We start from the raw sequence: 26,075 nt of genomic DNA on the forward strand, positions 1-26,075 counted from the left end.
GAGAAGGGACAGAGCTGAGATCCTGAGGGCCACTGGACATGCAGGTGGAGGGACTCAGACAGCGTCTGTGAAGGGGAATCCCTACCAAATTCAATGTGCTGGTTTGGCTTTTGCTTGTCATAGGTGGCTTTTCTTTTGTGTGAATGTTACTGATTATCAGCTCCTGCCTGAACATTGCCGAATTCCTGCGGCACTGTAGGGAGGGTTTTCAGCTCCTCTGGTGAAGGGCTTCTCATGTCCAGCTCCCTGACCGGGCACTCAGATCCCACCTGTCCCGCTACACCACCTCGACAGGCGGGTTAAACCAGGCCAGGGCAGATGGAGGGTCTCGTACCTCAGTGAGAGAGGGACGTGCCAACTCTGACAGACTGGGCAAATGCGATCCAACAGCCCGGAAGGTGGGTCTGCACCGCTCCCTGACCTGGCACAGAAATCGCAGTTGTAACCAAGGTGGTCTCGGACCACCAGAGGGGAAACTGACCCCGAGGACAGCAGCTGAGAGAGGGGGGCAAGAGGACCCGGTCTCGGCAGGAAGAACCAGAAGGAAAGACAGCACGTGGAATCTCCCACCTCTGTGGGTGGAGGCTGAGGAACAAGCCTAGTCTTTATTGATCCACAGCAGGGGCAAATCCAACAGGGGAAGCGGCTCAGACGCTGAGCAGCCAGAAGAAGAAGAAAATAGCAATGAAGAGGAAGAGGGAGTCCCAGTTATTGCTGCTGGCAGCTCCGCGATTGGTCCCGAGGAAGGAGTCCCAGTCATTGGCAGGGTGATCATATCCACGCTCTGCGGGGGCAATGAGGGTAACACAAATTCAGCAGCCGGGCATGGGTCCGTTCACAGCCTGCACTAAACCAGTCCCAAAACATCCCACAGCAAACCACCCCCCACACCATTACCCTCCTCAAACCTGTCCCAAAACATCCCACAGCAAACCACTCCCCCACACCATTACCCTCCTCAAACCTGTCCCAAAACATCCCACAGCAAACCACTCCCCCACACCATTACCCTCCTCAAACCTGTCCCAAAACATCCCACAGCAAACCACCCCCCACACCATTACCCTCCTCAAACCTGTCCCAAAACATCCCACAGCAAACCACTCCCCCACACCATTACCCTCCTCAAACCTGTCCCAAAACATCCCACAGCAAACCACTCCCCCACACCATTACCCTCCTCAAACCTGTCCCAAAACATCCCACAGCAAACCACCCCCCACACCATTACCCTCCTCAAACCGGTCCCAAAACATCCCACAGCAAACCACCCCCCACACCATTACCCTCCTCAAACCTGTCCCAAAACATCCCACAATAAACCACTCCCCCACACCATTACCCTCCTCAAACCTGTCCCAAAACATCCCACAATAAACCACTCCCCCACACCATTACCCTCCTCAAACCTGTCCCAAAACATCCCACAGCAAACCATTCCCCACACCATTACCCTCCTCAAACCTGTCCCAAAACATCCCACCGCAAACCATTCCCCACACCATTACCCTCCTCAAACCTGTCCCAAAACATCCCACAGCAAACCACTCCCCCACACCATTACCCTCCTCAAACCTGTCCCAAAACATCCCACAGCAAACCATTCCCCACACCATTACCCTCCTCAAACCTGTCCCAAAACAACCCACAGCAAACCACTCCCCACACCATTACCCTCCTCAAACCTGTCCCAAAACATACCACAGCAAACCATTCCCCACACCATTACCCTCCTCAAACCTGTCCCAAAACATCCCACAGCAAACCATTCCCCACACCATTACCCTCCTCAAACCTGTCCCAAAACAACCCACAGCAAACCACTCCCCACACCATTACCCTCCTCAAACCTGTCCCAAAACATCCCACAGCAAACCATTCCCCACACCATTACCCTCCTCAAACCTGTCCCAAAACATCCCACAGCAAACCACTCCCCACACCATTACCCTCCTCAAACCTGTCCCAAAACATCCCACAGCAAACCACTCCCCCACACCATTACCCTCCTCAAACCTGTCCCAAAACATCCCACAGCAAACCACTCCCCCACACCATTACCCTCCTCAAACCTGTCCCAAAACAATCCACAGCAAACCACTCCCCACACCATTACCCTCCTCAAACCTGTCCCAAAACATCCCACAGCAAACCATTCCCCACACCATTACCCTCCTCAAACCTGTCCCAAAACAACCCACAGCAAACCACTCCCCACACCATTACCCTCCTCAAACCTGTCCCAAAACATCCCACAGCAAACCATTCCCCACACCATTACCCTCCTCAAACCTGTCCCAAAACATCCCACCACAAACCATTCCCCACACCATTACCCTCCTCAAACCTGTCCCAAAACTCCAAACACCCACGAGGTCCACCATCTCCCCAATCATCCTGCCCTCATACACAACTCCACTCCCCCTCCCAACACTCTCCCTCTTACAAAACCATCCCATCCCCCAAGCACCTTGAAAACCACTCACTTCAGAAACCCTCCGCATCAGATAACCCCAATCCCACACCCACAGTAACCAACAACAACACCCGTCGCAAAACATCCAAACAGTCTGTCCCAGAACTCCTCCCTTTTACCTAAACACTGTTCCACTTCAAAAAGCCATCCACCTCCACAAACCCCAAACCACCACTAAAGAAATAACACGAATGCCCGTCCCAAATCTCCCTCCCCCTTCCCAAACCCCCCTCTCCACTACAAAACACTTCCCCTGAACACCCGTCCCAAATCTACCTCCCCTTCCCAAACCCCCCTCTCCACTACAAAACACTTCCCCCTGAACACCCGTCCCAAATCTCCCTCCCCCTCCACAATCCCCCCTCTCCACTACAAAACACTTCCCCTGAACACCCGTCCTAAATCTCCCTCCCCCTTCGCAAACCCCCCTCTCCACTACAAAACACTTCCCCTGAACACCCGTCCCAAATCTCCCTCCCCCTCCACAATCCCCCCTCTCCACTACAAAACACTTCCCCTGAACACCCGTCCCAAATCTACCTCCCCTTCCCAAACCCCCCTCTCCACTACAAAACACTTCCCCCTGAACACCCGTCCCAAATCTCCCTCCCCCTCCACAATCCCCCCTCTCCACTACAAAACACTTCCCCTGAACACCCGTCCTAAATCTCCCTCCCCCTTCGCAAACCCCCCTCTCCACTACAAAACACTTCCCCTGAACACCCGTCCCAAATCTCCCTCCCCCTTCACAATCCCCTCTCCACTACAAAACACTTCCCCTGAACACCCGTCCTAAATCTCCCTCCCCTTCCCAAACCCCCCTCTCCACCACAAAACACTCCCCCTGAACACCCGTCCCAAATCTCCCTCCCCCTTCACAATCCCCTCTCCACTACAAAACACTTCCCCTGAACACCCGTCCCAAATCTCCTTCTCCCTCCACAAACTCCCTCTCCACTACAAAACACTTCCCCTGAACACCCGTCCCAAATCTCCCTCCCCCTTCACAATCCCCTCTCTCCACTACAAAACACTTCCCCTGAACACCCGTCCCAAATCTCCCTCCCCCTCCACAAACCCCCCCTCTCCACTACAAAACATTCCCCCTGAACACCCGTCCCAAATCTCCCTCCCCCTCCACAAACCCCCCCTCTCCACTACAAAACACTTCCCCTGAACACCCGTCCTAAATCTCCCTCCCCTTCCCAAACCCCCTCTCCACTACAAAACACTTCCCCTGAACACCCGTCCCAAATCTCACTCCCTCTTCCCAAACCCCCCTCTCCACTACAAAACACTTCCCCTGAACACCCCGTCCCAAATCTACCTCCCCTTCCCAAACCCCCCTCTCCACCACAACACTCCCCCTGAACACCCGTCCCAAATCTCCCTCCCCCTCCACAAACCCCCCCCTCTCCACTACAAAACACTCCCCCTGAACACCCGTCCCAAATCTCCCTCCCCCTCCACAAACCCCCCCTCTCCACTACAAAATACTCCCCCTGAACACCTGTCCCAAATCTCCCTCCCCCTCCACAATCCCCCCTCTCCACTACAAAACACTTCCCCCTGAACACCCATCCCAAATCTCCCTCCCCCTTCCCAAACCACCCTCTCCACTACAAAACACTCCCCCTGAACACCCGTCCCAAATCTCCCTCCCCCTCCACAAACCCCCTCTCCACTACAAAACACTTCCCCTGAACACCCGTCCCAAATCTCCCTCCCCCTCCACAATCCCCCTCTCCACTAGAAAACACTTCCCCTGAACACCCGTCCCAAATCTCCCTCCCCCTTCACAAACCCCCCTCTCCACTACAAAACATTCCCCCTGAACACCCATCCCAAATCTCCCTCCCCCTCCACAATCCCCCCTCTCCACTACAAAACACTTCCCCTGAACACCCGTCCTAAATCTCCCTCCCCTTCCCAAACCCCCTCTCCACTACAAAACACTTCCCCTGAACACCCGTCCCAAATCTCCCTCCCTCTTCCCAAACCCCCCTCTCCACTACAAAACACTTCCCCTGAACACCCGTCCCAAATCTCCCTCCCCCTCCACAAACTCCCTCTCCACTACAAACACTTCCCCTGAACACCCGTCCCAAATCTCCCTCCCCCTCCACAATCCCCCTCTCCACTAGAAAACACTTCCCCTGAACACCCGTCCCAAATCTCCCTCCCCCTTCACAAACCCCCCTCTCCACTACAAAACATTCCCCCTGAACACCCATCCCAAATCTCCCTCCCCCTCCACAATCCCCCCTCTCCACTACAAAACACTTCCCCTGAACACCCGTCCTAAATCTCACTCCCCTTCCCAAACCCCCTCTCCACTACAAAACACTTCCCCTGAACACCCGTCCCAAATCTCCCTCCCCCTCCACAAACTCCCTCTCCACTACAAAACACTTCCCCTGAACACCCGTCCCAAATCTACCTCCCCTTCCCAAACCCCCCTCTCCACCACAAAACACTCCCCCTGAACACCCGTCCCAAATCTCCCTCCCCCTCCACAATCCCCCCTCTCCACTACAAAACACTTCCCCTGAACACCCGTCCTAAATCTCCCTCCCCTTCCCAAACCCCCTCTCCACTACCAAACACTTCCCCTGAACACCCGTCCCAAATCTCCCTCCCCCTCCACAATCCCCCCTCTCCACTACAAAACACTTCCCCTGAACACCCGTCCTAAATCTCCCTCCCCTTCCCAAATCCCCTCTCCACTACCAAACACTTCCCCTGAACACCCATCCCAAATCTCCCTCCTCCTCCACAAACCCCCTCCCCACTACAAAACATTTTTACCAAACACCTGTCCCAAATCCACATCACCCCCAGAACTATCGCTCTCCATTTTAAAACAGTCCCCCAAGCGAATGTCCCAAATCTGCATTCCCTTCTACAAACTCCCCTCTCCATTCCCAGAACATCTGCCCAAATCCACCTCTGCCCCAGAGAACGCTTGCTCCCCACTACTCGAATGCACGTCCCAAATCCAAATTCCCTTCCACAAACCCCCTCTCCACCATAAAACAGTCCCCCCAATGCCCATCCTAAATCCTCTCACAAACCCCCGTCCACCATAAAACACTCTCCTACCGAACGCCCATCCCAAATCCACATCCCATTTTACAAACCCCTGTCCACCAAAAAACACTCCCCCCAAATGCCAGACCCAAAACCACATCCCCCTTCACAAGCCCCCTCTCCACCATAAACCACACCCTCCTAAATCCCCATTCCAAATCTCTATCCTGTCCACAATCCCCCCAAACCCCCTTCCTGTCTGCAATCCCCTCCCCAAATCCCCTTCCCATCCACAATCCCTTTTCCCCGTCCACAATCCCCCCAAACCCCCTTCCCCAACCCCCTTCCCGTCCACAATCGCCTCCCCAAACCCCCTCCCCATCTGCAATCGCCTCCCCAAACCCCCTTCCCCTCTGCAATTGCCTCCCCAAACCCCCTTCCTCGTCCACAATCCCCTCCCCAAACCCCCTCCCCGTCTGCAATCGCCTCCCCAAACCCCCTCCCTATCCTCCCTCTCGCCACTCACACACCTGCGTTGTGTGGGCTGTGGGTGGAGTTGAAGACTGTGGTGAAGAACCCGAATGGGAACGCTCCGATCCCAAACGACAGGTGGAACCCTGTGTCAGCAAAGCCCTGGGTGATATCAGAGACAACGGCTAGTAGGGATCGGAGATGACTCACTCAGTGTCGGAGCTGGGTGGGGTGTAGGGGAAGGAAGTGATGATCAAGACAGGGGAGGTGTTGTAGGGGCCTGAGGGTTTCACAGAGATCGAGAGGGGTGTAGGGCTGGAAGGGTTCAGAGAAATCAGGAGACTAGGATAACAACATCTGGGAGACGTTCACGGTCAGGGTACAGACAAAACATCACCTAGGAGATGGTCACAGTCAGATTATAGTTACAACATCACCTAAGACATGGTCACAGTCAGAACATCCCCTGGGAGACGTTAACAGTCAAGGTACAGTTAGAGCATCACGTGGGAGATATTCAGTCACAGTACAGTCAGAACAACACCTGGGAGACATTTGCTAGAATACAGTCAGAACATCCCCTGGGAGAAGTTCACAGTCAGGGTACAGTCAGAACAACACCTGGGAGTGTTCACAGTCAGAATATCACCTGGGAGACATTTACAGTCACAACATCACCTGGGAGACATTCACAGTCAGAAAATCACCTGGGAGAAGTTCACAGTCAGGGTACAGTCAGAACAACACCTGGGCGTGTTCACAGTCAGAATATCACCTGGGAGAAGTTCACAGTCAGAACAACACCTGGGAGTGTTCACAATCAGAACAACACCTGGGAGACATTCACAATTAGATTATAGTTAGAACATCACCTAGGAAATGGTCACAGTCAGAAGATCACTTAGCAGATGTTCACAGTCAGATTATAGTCAGAACATCCCCTGGGAGACGTTAACAGCCAGGGTGCAGTCAGAGCATTACCTGGGAAATGTTCACAGTCAGAACATCACCTGGGAGATGTTCATAGTCAGGATGCAGTCTGAACAACACCTGGGAGACATTCAATTCAGAACACCACCTGGGAGAAGTTCAGTCAGGGTACAGTCTAAACAACACCTGGAGACATTCACAGCTAAAGTACAGTCAGAACATCCCTTGGGAGGTTCACAGTCAGAGTACAATCAAAATGACACCTGGAGACATTCACAGCCAAGGTAGAGTTAGAACAACCCCTGGGAGATGTTCACAGTCAGGGTACAGTCTAAACAACACCTGGGAAACGTTCACAGTCAGAACATCCCTTGGGACACATTCACAGTCAGGGTACAGTCTAAACAACACCTGGGAAACGTTCACAGTCAGAACATCCCTTGGGACACATTCACAGTCAGAACATAACCTGGGAGACGTTCACAGTCAGAAAATGCCCCGGGAGATGACTATAATCAGGGTACATTTAGAAACCACCCCCCCACCACCACCGGGAGGGCCTGTCAGGGTCAGTGGTCTTGGGGGGGGGGGGGCACTTCCGCATACGGCTACCCCACAGGTTTTACATGGGATGCTAGAGGAGGGTAGTGATTGTTGATGGATGGTTACCCCTCTATGTCCGGGATCCGTCCTCTGTCCCTGGGGTCTGGGTGGCGTCTTCAGCCTGTGGAAGAGAGAAGGCATTTATCCATGGTACCCATTCCAAAATCCCAGACTCTATACATCCTAGGAGTGAGTGGATTCTCTTGTGCCATTAGCCAGCTCCCTCACGTCAGGGACAAGAGGCAGGGAGTGGGGTTGGTGATCCATCAGCAACCCTCACCCCAGCAACTAGGTCCACAGCAGATAGCCCTCAGCCTCTGGTAGTAAATCACAGAACAGTACACCAAGGCCTTCCAGCCCACAATGTGTTGTCCTCTTAACCTACTCTCAGATCACTCTAACACTCCCCCCTCCTCCACAGCCCTCCATGTGCCAAGAGTCTCTAATGTGTCTCGTCTCTACCACCACTCCTGGCAGGATGCTCCCCACACCCACAACTCTGACCCCCTGACATCCTCCCTATACTCTCCTCCAAACAATTATGCCCCACATATTAGCTGTTTCTGCCCTGGGAAAAAGTCTCTGATTATCCACTCAATCTATGCCTCATCATCTTGTACACCTCTATCAAGTCACCTCTCATCCTCCTTCACTCCAGAGAGAAAAGCTCGAGCTCGCTCACCCTCTCCTGATACGACATGCAGGCAGCATCCTGGCGAATCGCCCCTGGACACTTGACAGAATTCATGTCCAGCCTAATTCTAACCTCGGGGTGGGTGGGTTGGATGTGTGCAGATAATTTCAGACATTCACCAACTACTCAGAGAGGTTTCTACACACCTGGGTTTTAAATGACCCGAGTCTCCTTGTTCACGACTCTCCTACTCATCAAAACATCACAACATCTGTTCCCCATGGTTTTGTATGTTTGAATAAAGTCCTCACTCATTCTAATCCAGGCAGCATCCTTGTAAACCTTTTCTGCACTCTTTCTAAAGCCTCCACCCTTCCTATAATAGAAACACAGAATATAGAAAACCTACAGCACAATACAGGCCCTTCGGCCCACAATGCCGTGCCGAACATGTACTTACTTTAGAAATTACCTAGGATTACCCATAGCCCTCTATTTTTCTAAACTCCATGTACCTATCCAGGAGTCTCTTGAAAGACCCGATTGTATCCACCTTCACCACCGCCACCGGCAGTTATTCCACATGTTCACCACCCTCTGTGTAAAAAACTTACCTGACATCTCCTCTGTATCTACTTCCAAGCACCTTAAAACTGTGCCCTCTGTTAGCCATTTCAACCCCGAGAAAAAGCCTCTGATTATGATGGCTCCAATCATCTTATACACTGAGACCAGGTCACCTCTCATCCCCCGTTGCTCCAAGGAGAAAAGGCTGAGTTCACTCAACCTATTCTCATAAGACATGCTCCCCAATCCAGGCAACATCCTTGTAAATCTCTTCTGCACCCTGTAGTTACAACGTGAACGATAGTTACCCTGTAGTTACAATGTGAACTGCAGTTACCCTGTAGTTACAACGTGAACTGCGGTTACCCTGTAGTTACAACACGAACTGCGGTTACCCTGTAGTTATAACATGAACTGCGGTTACCCTGTAGTTATAACGTGAACTGCGGTTACCCTGTAGTTACAACGTGAACTGTAGTTACAACGCGAACTGTCGTTATCCTGTAGTTACAACGCGAACTGCAGTTATCCTGTAGTTATAATGTGAACTGCAGTTACCCTGTAGTTATAATGTGAACTGTAGTTATCCTGTAGTTATAATGTGAACTGCAGTTATCCTGTAGTTATATGAACTGCAGTTATCCTGTAGTTATAATGTGAACTGCAGTTATCCTGTAGTTATATGAACTGCAGTTATCCTGTAGTTATAATGTGAACTGCAGTTACCCTGTATTTACAACGCGAACTGTAGTTATCCTGTAGTTATAATGTGAACTGCGGTTACCCTGTAGTTACAACGTGAACTGCAGTTATCCTGTAGTTATAATGTGAACTGCAGTTATCCTGTAGTTATAATGTGAACTGCGGTTACCCTGTAGTTATAGTGTGAACTGCGGTTACCCTGTAGTTATAACGTGAACTGCGGTTACCCTGTAGTTACAACGCGAACTGTAGTTACAACGTGAACTGCAGTTATCCTGTAGTTATAGTGTGAACTGTAGCTACCCTGTAGTTATAATGTGAACTGCAGTTACCCTGTATTTACAATGTGAACTGCAGTTACCCTGTAGTTATAATGTGAACTGCAGTTACCCTGTATTTACAATGTGAACTGCAGTTACCCTGTAGTTATAACGTGAACTGCAGTTACCCTGTATTTACAATGTGAACTGCAGTTATCCTGTAGTTATAATGTGAACTGCAGTTACCCTGTAGTTACAACGTGAACTGCAGTTATCCTGTAGTTATAATGTGAACTGCAGTTATCCTGTAGTTATAATGTGAACTGCGGTTACCCTGTAGTTATAGTGTGAACTGCGGTTACCCTGTAGTTACAACGTGAACTGCGGTTACCCTGTAGTTACAACGTGAACTGCGGTTATCCTGTAGTTACAACGTGAACTGCGGTTATCCTGTAGTTATAATGTGAACTGCGGTTACCCTGTAGTTATAGTGTGAACTGCGGTTACCCTGTAGTTATAGTGTGAACTGCGGTTACCCTGTAGTTATAACGTGAACTGCGGTTACCCTGTAGTTACAACGCGAACTGTAGTTACAACGTGAACTGCAGTTATCCTGTAGTTATAGTGTGAACTGTAACTACCCTGACACTACTGAAGACTACTCCTCTTCCCAAACCATGCCAGGGCCACACTTTCCGTCCACTGCTCCCATCCCCACCTTGCAGCAGGAGGGTTCTCCCCTCAGCCGTACACCTCCCACTCCCCCTCGCCCTCATGCTCACACACACCTACCTGGGGTCCTCTGGGCTGCTGCCCCCACGCCCATACAACGGGATCACTTTCTCCGCGCTGATGCCCGCTTTGCAGACGGGACATTCCTGTCGATCGGGTCTCGTCTCCAACCACTGGGGGACAGGCACAGGGGTTAGGAGTTAGAGACCGTGTTCAGGGTTAACGTGACAGGCTGGTGCTGGGGAGAGGGTCATGGAAATGGACAGAGGTTAAGGTAGGGGTCAGTGAGGAGCATGTCATGGAGAGGGTCAAATGTTAGGAGTCACAGGTATACAAGGATTAAAGGCAATGGATTTGTCGAGAGAGGAAGGGGGTTGGGGACAGAGTTTGAGGTGGGGCACTTCCTTCTACCTGCACCCTACACCCACACCTCACCCCACCTGACTCTCCCCTGTACGTCTCAGGTCAGCCCACACCTCACCCCACCTGACTCTCCCCTGTACGTCTCAGGTCAGCCCACACCTCACCCCACCTGACTCTCCCCTGTACGTCTCAGGTCAGCCCACACCTCACCCCACCTGACTCTCCCCTGTACGTCTCAGGTCAGCCCACACCTCACCCCACCTGACTCTCCCCTGTACGTCTCAGGTCAGCCCACACCTCACCCCACCTGACTCTCCCCTGTACGTCTCAGGTCAGCCCACACCTCACCCCACCTGACTCTCCCCTGTACGTCTCAGGTCAGCCCACACCTCACCCCACCTGACTCTCCCCTGTACGTCTCAGGTCAGCCCACACCTCACTAGCCAATTTCCCCACTTTCCGGCACACAAGCCACTCAATATAGCTTGCAGACTAGCTCTAGAAAGGAAAACAACCCCTCCCCAGTTTAGAAACATAGAAAACCTACAGCACAATACAGGCCCTTCGGCCCACAAAGCTGTGCCGAGCATGTCCTTTCCTTAGCCGTTACTAGGCTTACACACAGCCCTCTATTTTTCTAAGCTCCATGTATCTATCCAAAAGTCTCTTAAAAGACCCTATCGTATCCGCCTCCACCACCGCATTGGCAGTCCATTCCATGCACTCACCACTCTCTGAGTAAAAAAACTTACCCCTGATATCTCCTCTGTACCTACTCCCCAGCACCTTAAACTTGTGTCCCACAGCTCCGAATTCTCCTGTCTGCAGCTCCACCCTAGTCTGCCTTGCAGACACCTTCGCCTTCACTCCAAACACACTCCACCCCAATGATCTCACCCCACACCCAGTCATTCCCCTCACTACCCCCTGCTCCTGAAGGTCTCACAATTCCCTGCCCATCCCTACGGCATTCCCACCACCCTCCAAACGTCTCACAACACCACCCATCCCATGTATCACCGTCAATACCCTCCCCTGACCCCCAACTCACAGGCATTCTCCTCCCCCACTACACCCGAGGGTCTCACCCCCCCCACCTCTCCGGCATTCCCCGGGACGGAGCGGGGCACGGACAGAGCGGGGCGACGGGGGAGGGACAGAGCGGGGCGACGGGGGACGGACAGAGCGGGGTGAGGGGGACGGACAGAGCGGGGTGAGGGGAGACAGTACACAAGACATGTGCTTACCTGGTGGAGACAGGGCCAGCTGGTACCACACCAAGCAGGGCGTGGGAGTGAGAGAGAGAGAGAAAAGGCAGGTGGACACAGTTAATATCAGGGAGCAAAATTGTGCCGAGACAAGCCCCCCCCACACATACACTCCTCTCCCAGTTCCCAAACACAATCTCTCACACACACACACACACACACACACACACACACACACACACAGAGTCTGCACCACATGCTGACCCCGATCCTCCGGGGGTACACTCCCCACCGTGTGTGTGCTGAGCCCTTAGCCCCGGCCACACACACCCCGTTTGGTGACCCCTTGACACATCCCCAAGCCCACAACAGCCAGTGATATCCCCCCCTCACCCAAACACTTCTCTGTTCATACATTACTCTCACAGCATGACTTGTCAAGCCGCTAATAAGTCAGTTAGGTTCTAACCCTTTTAATTCTGCATATAATTCCTTATTAAGGGAATGGTGAATATCTGGAATTCTTTATCACAAGCAGCCATCATATTTGACCTGCCAAAATGAACCACCTCACACTTATCTGGGTTGAACTCCATCTGCCACTTCTCAGCCCAGTTTTGCTTCCTACTGATGTCCTGCTATAACCTCTGACAGCCCTCACACTACCCACAACACCTCCAAATTTGCAGTTCAGAAGTGTTTTATATGCACAGAAAGGTAAAAATTGTACTATATACTAAGAAAAACGTTTAACTGACGCTAAATAATACCAGATGTACCTGTTCCGACTTCAAATCTGACTTAAAGACGGACTCAGGAACAGAACTCATCCATTACACGGGGACTGCCTGTACTTTTAACTCATTTCTAGATTTCTTATAATACCTAATACAATGTAAATGTTATGTAAATAGTTGTTATACTGTATTATTTAGGGAGTAATGACAAGAAAAAATAGTCTGTACATGCTCAAACAACAAGTGCTGGAGAGAGAACTTCTGGGTTTTCCCGGTCCGCGGTTGGTTAAATCCGTGCATGCGGAATCCGCGGATAAGGAGGGCCGACCGTACTGCAAGACAGTGATTAATGAGTACTGGCTCCAGCTCAGTGAGGACATTCAGACAGCAGCGTGACCCACAACATCAGATTGATGTATGATGGTATCGAGAAGGCCCTTGGCCCTTCGCAGAGCAAGACAACACCCCTGAAGTCAGCCAGCAGTGAGATAATCACCGATAAAAGCAAGCAGATGGAAGGCTGGGTAGAACACTGCTCTGAGCTCTACTCCAGGGAAAATGTTGTTGTTAGCTCAGCCATCCACTGACTACCAGTCATGGATTAATTCGACTCCGAACCAACCATTGAGGACCTCAGCAAGGCAATTGAGTCTGGCCCCGGGGAAAGCTCCTGGCAATGACGGGATTCCTCCAGACCTAATCAAACACTGCAAGAGCTCACTCCTCCAACCTTTACACGGGGTCCTTCGTCAGTGCTGGAAGGAAGCAGCTGTACCACAGGATATGCGCGACTCCAAAATCGTCGCTTTGTACAAGAACAAGGGTGATAGGAGCGACTGCAACAACTACAGGGGTATCTCCCTCCTGAGTATTGTCGACAACGTCTTTGCTCGTGTAACTCTGGCACGTCTACAAACTCTGGCAGAACGAGTCTACCCCGAGTCCCAATGCGGTATTCGTGCAAGGAGGGCAACTGTCGACATGATTTTCTCACTCCGTCAACTCCAGAAACCCCTCTATGTCACTTTCATCGACTTGACCAAGGCATTCGACCTTGTCAGCAGGAATGGGCTCTTTCAGATTCTCCTCAAGATCGGCTGTCCTCCGAAACTCCAAAGTATCATCAAGTCATTCCATGACGACATGAGGGCTACTGTTCAGTGCGATGGCAGCTCATCAGAACCCTTCGCTATTTGTAGTGGAGTCAAACAAGGATGCGTGTTGGGCCCAACGTTACTCAGCATCTTCTTCTCTCTGCTATTGAAGCACGTGTCTGGGACGTCGACGGAAGGCATCTACGTGCACACCAGGTCTGATGGGCGTCTGTTCAACCCTGTGCGCCTGAGAGCAAGAACAAACGTGCGAAAGATCTTAATATGTGACATGCTCTTTGCCGATGACGCTGCTATAACCTCGCACACCAAACAGCAACTACAAACTCTCATGGACCGCTTCTCTAAGGCATGCAGGGACTTCAGGCTTACCATCAGCCTAAAGAAAACAAATGTCCTTGCCCAGAACGTAGTGGAGACACCAGTCATTACCATCGACAATTACGATCTAGAAGTGGTCCACGAGTTCACATACTTGGGGTTGACCATCAGCGACACTCTCTCCCTCGATGCTGAAATCAATAGGCGTATCGGCAAAGCAACATCGATCCTTGCTCGACTCTCCTCACGGGTCTGGGAGAATCTGAAACTTGCTACAAAGACCAAGGTTGCCGTGTACAATGCATGCGTTATCAGCACCCTCCTGTATGGTAGTGAGACTTGGACCATCTACTCCAAACAGGAGAGGAAACTCAATAGGTTTCACCTGCGCAGCCTTCGCCACATCCTCGGCATCACCTGGAGAGACAAAGTCCCAAACTCTGAGGTCCTCTCCTGCGCTGGACTTCCCACAGCGTTTACACTTTTAAGACAACGCAGACTATGCTGGCTGGGCCACGTCCGTTGTATGAAGGATGGTAGACTGCCAAAGGACATCCTCTACGGACATCTAGCAACAGGCAAGAGGAACGTTGGTAGACCCCAGCTTCGCTTCAAGGACCTCTGCAAGCGCGACAAGAAAGCCTTAAAAATCAACACAGAGTGCCGGGAGGATACGGCAGACGACCGCAACAAATGGCGAGGTACTCTTCAGCAACACCTAGAGCAAGGCGAAAGAGTGATCCGGAGTCAGTTTGAGGAGCGGAGAGCACAGCGGACAGTGGACAACAATTCCACGATGCCCTACACACGCAGTAACTGTCGACACGTTCCAGGATCGGCTTCAATAGCCACAGTCGACACTGCTCGACAAACCAGTGACTACCAGAGGCACAGTACCCATGGTCGACCACAACCGACGGAGGCCACACACACACAGAGGGTATGGGGAGAAGGCAGGGGAGTGGGGATGACTGGAAGAATCGGATCAGCCATGATTGAATGGCGGGGCAGACTCGATGGGCTGAATAGCCTACTTCTACTCCAGTATCTCATGGTCAAACTAGCCAATAATATAAAGCAGGATACCAAAAGTCTTTTTTCAGTTATATAAAGAGTAGAAGGGAGGTGATAATTGATATTGAACCACTGGAAAATGATGCTGGTGAAGTAGTGATGGGGAACAAAGAAATGGCAGATGAATTTCATGTGGAAGACATTATCACAGGATGGTAGGGTACAGGAACCCTGGTGTACAAAGGCTGTTGAAAATCCAGTCAAGAAAAGAAAAGCTTCTGAAAGGTTCAAAACCACTAGGTAATGATAGAGATCTAGAAGATGATAAGGCTAGTAGGAAGGGGCTTAAGAATGAAATTAGGAGAGCCAGAGGGGCCATGAGAAGCCCTTGGCAGACAGGATTAACGAAAACCCCACGGCATTCTACAAGTATGTGAAGAGCAAGAGGATAAGACGTGCGAGAATAGGACCAATCAAGTGTGACAGTGGAAAAGTGTGTATGGAACCAGAGGAGATAGCAGAGATACATAATGAATACTTTGCTTCAGTATTCACTATGGAAAAGGATTTTGGCAATTGTAGGGATGACTTACAGAGGATTGAAAAGCTTGAGCACATAGACATTAAGAAAGAGGATGTGCTGGAGCTTTTGGAAAGCATCAAGTTGGATTAGTCTCTTGGATCGGATGAGATGTACCCCAGGCTACTGTGGGAGGCGAGGGAGGAGATTGCTGAGCCTCTGGCGATGATCTTTGCATCATCAATGGGGACAGGAGAGGTTCCAGAGGATTGGAGGGTTGCAGATGTTGTTCCTTTATTCAAGGAAGGGAGTAGAGTTAGCCCAGGAAATTACAGACCAGTGAGTCTTACCTCAGTGGTTGGTAAGTTGATGGAGAAGATCCTGAGAGGCAGGATTTGTGAACATTTGGAGAGGCATAATATGATTAGGAATAGTCAGCATAGTTTTGTCAAAGACAGGTCGTTCTTTACGAGCCTGATTGAATTTTTTGAGGATGTGACTAAACACATTGATAAAGGAAGAGCAGTAGATGTAGTGTATATGGATTCAGCAAGACATTTGATAAGGTTCCCCATGCAAGGCTTATTGAGAAAGTAAGGAGGCATGGGATCCAAGGGGACATTGCTTTGTGGATCCAGAACTGACTTGCCCTCAGAAGACAAAGAGTGGTTGTAGACGGGTCATATTCTGCATGGAGGTCGGTGACCAGTGGTGTGCCTCAGGGATCTGTTCTGGGACCCTTACTCTTCATGATTTTTATAAGTGACCTGGATAAGGAAGTGGAGGATGGGTTAGTAAGTTTGCTGATGACACAAAGGTTGGAGGTGTTGTGGATAGTGTGGAGGGGTGTCAGAGGTTACAGCGGGACATTGACAGGATGCAAAACTGGGCTAACAAGTGGCGCCTGGAGTTTAACCCAGGTAAGTGTGAGGTGGTTCATTTTGGTAGGTCAAGTATGATGGCAGAATACAGTATTAATGGTCAGACTCTTGGCAGTGTGGAGGATCAGAGGGTTCGAGTCCATTGGGCACTCAAAGCTGCTGCACAGGTTGACTCTGTAGTTAAGAAGGCGTATGGTGTAAGGAGACAATGCTGAGGCTCTATAACACACTAGTCAGGCTGCACTTGGAGTATTGTCAACAGTTTTGGGCCCCATTTCTCAGAAATGATATGTTGTCATTGGAGAGAGTCCAGAGGAGGTTCACGAGGATGATTCTGGGAATGAAGGGGTTAACCTAAGGAGCATTTGGCAGCTTTGGGCCTGTACTCACTGGAATTTGGAAGAACGTGTGGGGATCTCATTGAACTCTATCAAATGCTGAAAGGACTAGAAAGGGTGGGTGTGGAGTGGATGTTGCCTGTGGTGGTGTATTCCAGAACTAGAGGGTACAGCCTCAAAATTTTGGGGCTATCCTAACAGAGGTAAGAAGGGATTTTTTTTGCCAGGGAGTAGTGGATCTGTGGAATGCTCCGCTACAGACTGTGGTGGAGGCCCAGTCCATGGGTATATATAAGGTGGAAGTTGATCATTTCATGATTGGGCAGGGCATCAAAGGACATGGCGAGGAGGCAAGTTTATGGGGTTGAATGGGATCCAGGATCAGCCAAGGTTTGATGGGCTGAGTGGCCTAGTTCTGCTTCTATGTCTTATGGTCTTAAACTATTAACACACAAACCATTGTAATTCTTCTCATCAATACTGAGTACATCATTTAAACCAGGGGTGTCAAACTCATTTTAGGTCACGGGCCGGATTGAGCAAAATGCAGCTTCATGCGGGCCGGATCAGTCGGACGCGTGCGAACGCAGCTTTCGTTGCCTCCGTTTTTTCAGCCTGCTCTCATGTGTCTCAGTCTCTGCTATAACTACAAAGTGTTTCACTTTACAAATTCCGTTTCTTATGAAGAAGACTGCCGAGCAAGACTGCCGAATAAACACTAAAAACCCTGAAAACCTGGTACCTGAATAAACTCAGCATTAGCCATATCATACGCCATAGGCGCTTCGATTACTGGGGCCAGGTTTAATAGGAATTAGATATTATCTCGCGGGCCAAAGATAATTCCACCGCGGGCCGGATTTGGCCCGCGGGCCTTGAGTTTGACATATATGATTTAAACAATCACAGTCTAGGTTTAAAACAAAAGTATGTGGAGCTCAATTTTGGTTTAACCAGACTATAACTTTCTTCCAGCTGACTTCAGAGTCTCCCACATGCCTTCTGGCCAACTCCAGCTGAGATTTCATGTGAGTTCTTTTTCAACAGCGGCTTTCTCTTTGCCATTCTCCCGTTAAAGCTGTGACTGGTGAAGCAACAGTTGTTGTATGTGCAATCTCTTCCACTGAAGCTTGTAACTCACTCGGAGTTGTGATAAGTCTCTCGGTCGCCCCCCTCACTAGTCCCCTTCTTGCACGGTCACTCAGTTTTACAGGACGGCCTGCTCCAGGCAGATTTACAGCTGTGCCATATTCTTTCCATTTTTTGATGATTGACTTAACTGCACTCCGAAGGATATTCAGTGACTTGGAAATTTTCTTGTATCCATCTCCTGGCTTATGTTTTTCAATGACCGTTTTGTGGAGTTGCTTGGAGTGTTCTTTTGTCTTCATGGTGTAGTTTTTGCCACCAGGATACTAACTCTCCAGCAGCTGGACCTTCCAGATATAGGTGTATTTTTACCACAATCAGTTGAAGCACCTTGACTGCACAAAGGTCTCTAAAAGCAAATCTGCATTTAAATAATTAGATGACTTCTAAAACCAATTGGCTGTGCCAGTGATGATATGGTGTGACATCTTAAAGGGGTGGGGGTAAATACTTATGCAATCAATTATAATGTGTTTTATATTTGTAATTAATTTAGATCACATTGCAAAGATCTGTTTTCACTTTGACAAGACAGAGTGTTTTTCTGTTGATCAGTGTCAAAAAAGCCAAATTAAATCCACTGTGATTCAATGTTGTAAAACAGTAAGACACAAGACCTTCCAAGGGGAGCAGTGAATACTTTTTATAGACACTGTAGAACTGTTTATGTGCACCATGCCTTGATCAAAACAACTCTCAAGGGACCTTAGAAGAATTGTAGAGATAGATGAAGCTGGAAAAGGTTACAAAAGCACTTCTAAAGACCTGAGCGTTCATCAGTCCACTGTGAGGGAAACTGTCCGCAAATGGAGGAAACTCAGTACTGTTGCTACTCTCCCTAGCAGTGGGCATCCTGTAAGGATCACACCAAGAGCACAACGTGCAATGCTGAAGGAAATGAAAAAGAACCCAAGGAAACAGCAAAATCTTTAGTATTTGTTAAAATCTTTGTTCATTTGTCCACTGTAAGTAAAACGCTGAACAAGAATGGTGTTCATAGAAGGTGCTACACGTCTCAGATTTGCAGAAGATCACCTGGATGCTTCTGGGACAATGTTCAGTGGGCAGACGTGACAAAAGTTGAACTTTTTGGCATCTTAACTGTGAAGGCTGGTGGAAGGAGTATCCCGGTCTGGGGGCTGGTGGAAGGAGTATCCCGGTCTGGGGGCTGGTGGAAGGAGTATCCCGGTCTGGGGGCTGGTGGAAGGAGTATCACGGTCTGGGGGGTTGGTGGAAGGAGTATCCCGGTCTGGGGGCTGGTGGAAGGAGTATCACGGTCTGGGGGGCTGGTGGAAGGAGTATCACGGTCTGGGGGGCTGGTGGAAGGAGTATCCCAGTCTGGGGGCTGGTGGAAGGAGTATCACGGTCTGGGGGCTGGTGGAAGGAGTATCACGGTCTGGGGGCTGGTGGAAGGAGTATCACGGTCTGGGGGGTTGGTGGAAGGAGTATCACGGTCTGGGGGCTGGTGGAAGGAGTATCCCGGTCTGGGAGCTGGTGGAAGGAGTATCACGGTCTGGGGGGCTGGTGGAAGGAGTATCACGGTCTGGGGGGCTGGTGGAAGGAGTATCACGGTCTGGGGGCTGGTGGAAGGAGTATCCCGGTCTGGGGGCTGGTGGAAGGAGTATCACGGTCTGGGGGGCTGGTGGAAGGAGAATCACGGTCTGGGGGGTTGGTGGATGGAGTATCACGGTCTGGGGCTGGTGGAAGGAGTATCACGGTCTGGGGCTGGTGGAAGGAGTATCACGGTCTGGGGGGGCTGGTGGAAGGAGTATCACGGTCTGGGGGGGTTGGTGGAAGGCGTATCACGGTCTGGGGGGTTGGTGGAAGGAGTATCACGGTCTGGGGGGGTTGGTGGAAGGAGTATCACGGTCTGGGGGGGTTGGTGGAAGGAGTATCACGGTCTGGGGGGCTGGTTGGAGGAGTATCACGGTCTGGGGGCTGGTGGATGGAGTATCACGGTCTGGGGGGCTGGTGGAAGGAGTATCACGGTCTGGGGGCTGGTGGAAGGAGTATCACGGTCTGGGGGCTGGTGGAAGGAGTATCACGGTCTGGGGGGCTGGTGGAAGGAGTATCACGGTCTGGGGGCTGGTGGAAGGAGTATCACGGTCTGGGGGCTGGTGGATGGAGTATCACGGTCTGGGGGGTTGGTGGAAGGAGTATCACGGTCTGGGGGCTGGTGGAAGGAGTATCACGGTCTGGGGGGCTGGTGGAAGGAGTAGCCCGGTCTGGGGGCTGGTGGAAGGAGTATCCCGGTCTGGGGGGCTGGTGGAAGGAGTATCACGGTCTGGGGGGGTTGGTGGAAGGAGTATCACGGTCTGGGGGGGTTGGTGGAAGGAGTATCACGGTCTGGGGGGGTTGGTGGAAGGAGTATCACTGTCTGGGGGCTGGTGGAAGGAGTATCACGGTCTGGGGGGGTTGGTGGAAGGAGTATCACGGTCTGGGGGGTTGGTGGAAGGAGTATCACGGTCAGGGGGCTGGTGGAAGGAGTATCACGGTCTGGGGGGTTGGTGGAAGGAGTATCCCGGTCTGGGGGCTGGTGGAAGGAGCATCCCGGTCTGGGGGCTGGTGGAAGGGGTATCACGGTCTGGGGGCTGGTGGATGGAGTATCACGGTCTGGGGGCTGGTGGTAGGTGTATCACGGTCTGGGGGCTGGTGGAAGGAGCATCCCGGTCTGGGGGGCTGGTGGAAGGAGCATCCCGGTCTGGGGGGCTGGTGGAAGGAGCATCCCGGTCTGGGGGCTGGTGGAAGGAGTATCCCGGTCTGGGGCTGGTGGAAGGAGTATCACGGTCTGGGGGGCTGGTGGAAGGAGTATCACGGTCTGGGGGGTTGGTGGATGGAGTATCCCGGTCTGGGGGCTGGTGGAAGGAGTATCACGGTCTGGGGCTGGTGGAAGGAGTATCACGGTCTGAGGGGTTGGTGGAAGGAGTATCACGGTCTGGGGGCTGGTGGAAGCAGTATCACGGTCTGGGGGGCTGGTTGGAGGAGTATCACGGTCTGGGGGCTGGTGGATGGAGTATCACGGTCTGGGGGGCTGGTGGAAGGAGTATCACGGTCTGGGGGCTGGTGGAAGGAATATCACGGTCTGGGGGGCTGGTGGATGGAGTATCACGGTCTGGGGGGCTGGTGGATGGAGTATCACAGTCTGGGGGCTGGTGGAAGGAGTATCACGGTCTGGGGGTTGGTGGTAGGTGTATCACGGTCTGGGGGGCTGGTGGAAGGAGTATCACGGTCTGGGGGCTGGTGGAAGGAGTATCACGGTCTGGGGGCTGGTGGATGGAGTATCACGGTCTGGGGGGTTGGTGGAAGGAGTATCACGGTCTGGGGGCTGGTGGATGGAGTATCACGGTCTGGGGGGTTGGTGGAAGGAGTATCACGGTCAGGGGGCTGGTGGAAGGAGTATCACGGTCTGGGGCTGGTGGAAGGAGTATCACGGTCTGGGGGGTTGGTGGAAGGAGTATCACGGTCTGGGGGCTGGTGGAAGGAGTATCACGGTCTGGGGGCTGGTGGAAGGAGTATCACGGTCTGGGGGGTTGGTGGAAGGAGTATCACGGTCTGGGGGGTTGGTGGAAGGAGTATCACGGTCAGGGGGCTGGTGGAAGGAGTATCACGGTCTGGGGCTGGTGGAAGGAGTATCACGGTCTGGGGGGTTGGTGGAAGGAGTATCACGGTCTGGGGGCTGGTGGAAGGAGTATCACGGTCTGGGGGCTGGTGGAAGGAGTATCACGGTCTGGGGGCTGGTGGAAGGGGTATCACGGTCTGGGGGCTGGTGGAAGGGGTATCACGGTCTGGGGGCTGGTGGAAGGAGTATCACGGTCTGGGGGGTTGGTGGAAGGAGTATCACGGTCTGGGGCTGGTGGAAGGAGTATCACGGTCTGGGGGGGCTGGTGGAAGGAGTATCACGGTCTGGGTGCTGGTGGATGGAGTATCACGGTCTGGGGCTGGTGGAAGGAGTATCACGGTCTGGGAGCTGGTGGAAGGGGTATCACGGTCTGGGGGCTGGTGGAAGGGGTATCACGGTCTGGGGGCTGGTGGATGGAGTATCACGGTCTGGGGGCTGGTGGAAGGAGTATCACGGTCTGGGGGCTGGTGGAAGGGGTATCACGGTCTGGGGGCTGGTGGAAGGAGTATCACGGTCTGGGGGCTAGTGGAAGGAGTATCCCGGTCTGGGGGCTGGTGGAAGGAGTATCACGGTCTGGGGGGCTGGTGGAAGGAGTATCACGGTCTGAGGGGTTGGTGGATGGAGTATCACGGTCTGGGGCTGGTGGAAGGAGTATCACGGTCTGGGGCTGGTGGAAGGAGTATCACGGTCTGGGGGGTTGGTGGAAGGAGTATCACAGTCTGGGGGCTGGTGGAAGCAGTATCACGGTCTGGGGGGCTGGTTGGAGGAGTATCACGGTCTGGGGGCTGGTGGATGGAATATCACGGTCTGGGGGGCTGGTGGAAGGAGTATCACGGTCTGGGGGCTGGTGGAAGGAGTATCACGGTCTGGGGGGCTGGTGGATGGAGTATCACGGTCTGGGGGGCTGGTGGAAGGAGTATCACGGTCTGGGGGCTGGTGGAAGGAGTATCACGGTCTGGGGGCTGGTGGTAGGTGTATCACGGTCTGGGGGGCTGGTGAAAGGAGTATCACGGTCTGGGGGCTGGTGGAAGGGGTATCACGGTCTGGGGGCTGGTGGATGGAGTATCACGGTCTGGGGGGCTGGTGGAAGGAGTATCACGGTCTGGGGGCTGGTGGAAGGAGTATCACGGTCTGGGGGCTGGTGGATGGAGTATCACGGTCTGGGGGCTGGTGGATGGAGTATCACGGTCTGGGGGGTTGGTGGAAGGAGTATCACGGTCTGGGGGGTTGGTGGAAGGAGTATCACGGTCTGGGGGCTGGTGGATGGAGTATCACGGTCTGGGGGGTTGGTGGAAGGAGTATCACGGTCTGGGGGGTTGGTGGAAGGAGTATCACGGTCTGGGGGCTGGTGGAAGGAGTATCACGGTCTGGGGGCTGCTGGATGGAGTATCACGGTCTGGGGGCTGGTGGAAGGAGTATCACGGTCTGGGGGGTTGGTGGAAGGAGTATCACGGTCTGGGGCTGGTGGAAGGAGTATCACGGTCTGGGGGGGCTGGTGGAAGGAGTATCACGGTCTGGGGGGGCTGGTGGAAGGAGTATCACGGTCTGGGGGCTGGTGGATGGAGTATCACGGTCTGGGGCTGGTGGAAGGAGTATCACGGTCTGGGAGCTGGTGGAAGGGGTATCACGGTCTGGGGGCTGGTGGAAGGGGTATCACGGTCTGGGGGCTGGTGGAAGGGGTATCACGGTCTGGGGGCTGGTGGATGGAGTATCACGGTCTGGGGGCTGGTGGAAGGAGTATCACGGTCTGGGGGCTGGTGGAAGGGGTATCACGGTCTGGGGGCTGGTGGAAGGAGTATCACGGTCTGGGGGCTGGTGGAAGGAGTATCACGGTCTGGGGGCTGTCTTGTTGCCTCAGGATCTGGACAGCTTGCAATTGCAATGAATTCGAAATTGTATCAAGAAATTTTACACGAGGATGTCAGGGTAGCTGTCTATCGCCTGAAGCTTAATAGAAGGTGGATAATGCAACGTGACAATCATCCAAAAGACAAGAGTACATCAACAACAGAATGTTTAAAAAGAAGGAAATTTGTGATTTGTAATGGCTTAATCAAAGACCCGACCTTAATCCTTTAGAAATGTGGAAGGACCTGAAGCAAACAGTTCATGCAAGGAAGCCCATCAACATTCCAGGGAGGAAACAGTTTTGTAAGGAGGAATGGTCTAAAATTCCTCCAAAGCGATGTGCAGGACTGATCAATAGTTACCAGAAACATTTGGTTGAAGTTATTGCTGTACAACAGGATCACACCAGTTACTAAAGCAAAGGTTCACATACTTTTCCAACAAATAAATATTGGATAATTTTTCTCAATAAATAAATGAACAAGTATGATGTTTATTGTGTTATTTGTTTAATAGGTTTCTTTTTTAACTAGTTTTAGGGCTTGCATGAAGATATGATCACATTTTAAGTCATATTTTAGATCACATTTTAGGTTAGGGCAGAAAGAGAGAAAATTCTAAAAAGTTAACAAACTTTCTGCCATCTCTGTGTGTATATATATATTACTATGTACTGCTGCTGCAAAACAACAAATTTCGCAACATAAGCCGGTGAGACTAAACCCAGTTCTGATCTCACTTCTGGGACTTGCTTGACTCTGCCCTTCCACAGGACAACCCACAGTTCCATTCTCCAACCCCTCCAAAGACCAACGACAGGACAACCCCACTCTCCAACCCCTCCTAAGACCAACGACAGGATAACCCCACTCTCCCATTCTCCAACCCCTCCTAAGACCAACTGCAGGTCACATACATACACACACACACACACCACCTCTCTCTCCCTCCACCTTATTCCTTCTCTCCCCTCACCATTAGGACACCCCTCCCGGGATCACCCTCCCTCCTCAGGTGCTCCTTACCTCCATCTGGAATCTCCCCTGCATGGGATCACCTTAACTCAGACACCCTCTCTCCCCAGGACCACAAATTCCTACACAGATTGCCCAACACCTCAATCCAGGACATCCCCACCTGGGATCACCTCAACCCAGATACCCTCTGTCCTCTGGTCCATCCTCCCCCAGATACCCTTCCTCATCCAGTGCCTCCCCACCCTGCCTCCTTGGGACCCCATGCCCACCTCCACCACCCATCCAGGAGTATCTGAACCCAAACAACCCATTACCCACTAACTCCCTCCCCTATACAGACCTCAAACCCAACATCCCCCCTACCCTATGTCTCCATCAACCCAATCTGAGGTCCTTCACCTCTCTCCGTTCCACTCCCCAGGAACTACCCCCTCCAAAACCTCTCTCCTCCCCAGTATTGATCCCCCTAACTCGAAACTCTCCCTCCGGGAATACCCCCCACCCTTCCTCAGAATAGACCTCCTTACTTTTCCTCAGGTCTAAACCACTCCCCGGGATCTGCCCCCTCTCCCACACCTCCCCGGGATCTGCCCCCTCTCCCACACCTTCCCGGGATCTGCCCCCTCTCCCACACCTTCCCGGGATCTGCCCCCTCTCCCACACCTCATTCTCCGGGATCTGCCCCCTCTCCCACACCTCCCCGGGATCTGCCCCCTCTCCCACAACTCCCCGGGATCTGCCCCCTCTCCCACACCTCATTCTCCGGGATCTGCCCCCTCTCCCACACCTCATTCTCCGGGATCAGTGCCCTCCCATCCTCCCTGCTTCCCGGAATCTGCACCCTCTCTCCTCCCCCGGGATCCGCCCCTACCCCCTTCCCTGCCCTCCCACCCTCCAGTCCGGGGATCCGCTCACCAGAAGAGGTGTCCGCACATACTGATGACCGCATCCCTGGCCGTGTCCAGGCAGATGTTGCATTCGAAGCTGGCCCTGTCGCCCGGGGCCGATCCCGGGGCCTGGGACCGGGCCTCGGGCTCGCCCGGGCGCTTCTCCCCGTCATCGGCAGCTGCCGCCATGACTGAACAATACAGAGCGACCCGCCCTCGACCAAGAGGGAAAACACAACGCCTTGACGTACGACTGGCCGGTCACTACGTCAATCAGCATGTTATCTCCCGGTACTGACTGGCGATAGGTTGGTTGCACTGACTATCTCACGCAACAGCCGGTTGCTTATCTATTGATTGGCCAGTGTATCTGTCAATGACTGACCACGGACCCGCCCTTTTCGGCCGGTGGGAGGCGAGGGCCATCGACCTGTTGATCCTTCACCAACACCTCATGACCCGCTGGTACGTGTGGTCCAAGATTTTATTTCAAATTCAAATGCTTTGCTTTTCAATCTCATCACCGTTGTTGGTCGTTTTGAAGTGACTGATTAATCACCCTGAGACCTAGGGGTGGCTGTAAACCAATCCGTTGTTTAATCAGACTGTCAATCAGTTGAATGGCGTCGATCGCTATTGGTGAAGCAAATCAGTTCGTAAGGCGGGTCCTATAGTTTATTGGTCGTTGAGTGTGTC

The 26,075-nt window shown here is 52.3% G+C and overlaps 1 protein-coding gene across 1 annotated transcript; it reads right to left on the reverse strand.

The window, feature by feature from the left end:
* Positions 1 to 557: 557 nt before the first annotated feature.
* On the reverse strand, positions 558 to 25,657 carry LOC140719141 (E3 ubiquitin-protein ligase RNF5-like). Its single transcript, XM_073033553.1, has 6 exons — positions 25,408 to 25,657; positions 12,016 to 12,034; positions 10,466 to 10,578; positions 7,577 to 7,631; positions 6,037 to 6,139; positions 558 to 784 (listed from the first exon to the last, which is right to left on the reverse strand). Exons 1-6 carry the CDS (start codon positions 25,566 to 25,568, stop codon positions 648 to 650), a joined length of 588 nt encoding a protein of 195 aa, XP_072889654.1. The 5' UTR covers positions 25,569 to 25,657; the 3' UTR covers positions 558 to 647.
* Positions 25,658 to 26,075: the final 418 nt, after the last annotated feature.

The sequence above is a fragment of the Hemitrygon akajei genome, chromosome 2 (assembly GCF_048418815.1).
Source record: "Hemitrygon akajei chromosome 2, sHemAka1.3, whole genome shotgun sequence".
NCBI classification, from domain to species: Eukaryota; Metazoa; Chordata; class Chondrichthyes; order Myliobatiformes; family Dasyatidae; genus Hemitrygon; species Hemitrygon akajei.